Here is a 1,635-nt window from a genome sequence, read left to right on the forward strand (position 1 = left end):
AGAAGAAGAAGAAGAAGAAGAAGAAGAAGAAGAAGAAGAAGAAGAAGAAGAAGAAAGAAAGAAAGAAAGAAAGATAAAAGAAAGAAAGAAACAAAGAAAGAAAGAAAGATAAAAGAATGAAAGAAATTGAGAAAGAAAGAAAGAAAGAAAGAAATTGAGAAAGAAATTGAAAGAAAGAAAGAAAGACAGAAGGAAGGAAAGAAAGAAAGAAAGTAAGAAAGAAAGAAAGAAAGAAAGAAATGTGCGAGTTGAGAAAATAAAGTTGTTGTCCTTTACTTACAGGCTGAAGTGTAAGGAGACATCATCACTATCATCAGCATGATTGTCATCATCGTCATCAGCAGTCTGCTAGGCTGACGGAAAGAGCTCCAAGTCCACTCGCCAACGCTGACACAACCAAGGGACATCTTGCTTGATCTGGATAAAAATATGTTGTAAGCGGTAGGAAAACTTTGCAATAGTTCTCCGTATCTGATTATATTATTCGTGATTTAATTAAGTTGATTAATTAACAAACATGTACGAAACCAAGCGAAAGGCAATTAAGAGCGAAAGTTATAACTGATGTTGAAAAATTGGTGCAAACGGCTGGCGGTTAATATGGTAATCACGTGACACTTGATTTTATTTAGAGTCATTACCAAATTTAGAAGTTAATATAAATAGATATGTAAGCAGATATGCAAACACTAGAATAATTATATGTAGATACATATAAGTAACGTATTGGTATATATAATCATGTGACAGGAAGAATGACAAAACTAGCAGCAAACAATAAAGAAAGAATGTATTTTTTTGTTTTCGAGGAATTCGCTTGGTTTTCCTAATAAGTTTTAAAAAAAGAACCCTGGTTTGAGAGGATATATATTATTATACGAAGACGAGAAAGACTAAGAAATAAATGAGGAGAAGGCTGAGTGATTTAAAGAGAGGAATTGGTTAGTTCTGTGTATGTCTGTGCATGAGGGAGAGAGAGGGGGAGGAATGGTGAGAGAGCTGTGGGTAGGGTTAAGCTATGAGCAGAAACGGAAACAAAGACAAAATGTTGAATGGTGTTAGGGGAGAGATTGTGATAAAATAAAATGAAATAGAATATGGCGCTTCCAGTGTGAGTAAGTAAAAGAAAGACAGGGCAAAGATTTGGTGACTATAAGACTAGAGAAAAACAATAACAATTATACTTTACCAGCGCAATCTTGGTACCATTCGAACGTGCTAAAAGAACATTTGAACTTGTAAACAGTCACCGTGTTTTGTCGTGCTGAATCTTTCTCTCTATAGACATATAATGTAAATACACTGAAATCAGCGAGAAGACATACATTCACCCACTGCGCAACGATGTTGTTAAACCTCCCCCTCTATGTTAGCCCGCATCGGTAATAAAAAATCAGATGTTGTTAAACCTCCGTATGCAGGTCCTTTCCGTTTTCTTTCACGCAAGGATAAATTTTTCCCTATAGACCACTATATTAGTGGATAGACTGAAAAAGGCCTTCATAGAGAAAACTACCCCTGTTCCCACTGCAGACGACACACACACAGCATTACAAACATGGCCCGTACACCCATCGTCACGTTCCATGACTACCATTGGACAAGGATTCTGGATTATTTTTCCGGTTTTTAACT

General features: G+C 36.0%; 1 protein-coding gene across 2 annotated transcripts in view; it reads right to left on the minus strand.

Moving 5' to 3' along the window:
• The window catches only part of LOC106878952 (uncharacterized), a 10,347-nt gene that overhangs the window by 5,226 nt on the left and 3,486 nt on the right, over positions 1-1,635 (minus strand). Inside the window, exons 1-2 of one of the 2 annotated variants that reach the window (XM_014928328.2) lie at positions 1,190-1,508; positions 281-417 (exon numbers count right to left, since the gene is read on the minus strand). In XM_014928328.2, the coding sequence (XP_014783814.1) occupies positions 281-407 (127 nt within the window). In that variant the 5' untranslated portion in view covers positions 408-417; positions 1,190-1,508. Of the gene's footprint in view, positions 1-280; positions 418-1,189; positions 1,509-1,635 lie in introns of those variants that run through there. The other variant, XM_014928327.2, reaches the window with a different exon arrangement.

Source organism: Octopus bimaculoides, chromosome 20, assembly GCF_001194135.2.
Source record: "Octopus bimaculoides isolate UCB-OBI-ISO-001 chromosome 20, ASM119413v2, whole genome shotgun sequence".
Lineage (NCBI taxonomy): Eukaryota > Metazoa > Mollusca > Cephalopoda > Octopoda > Octopodidae > Octopus > Octopus bimaculoides.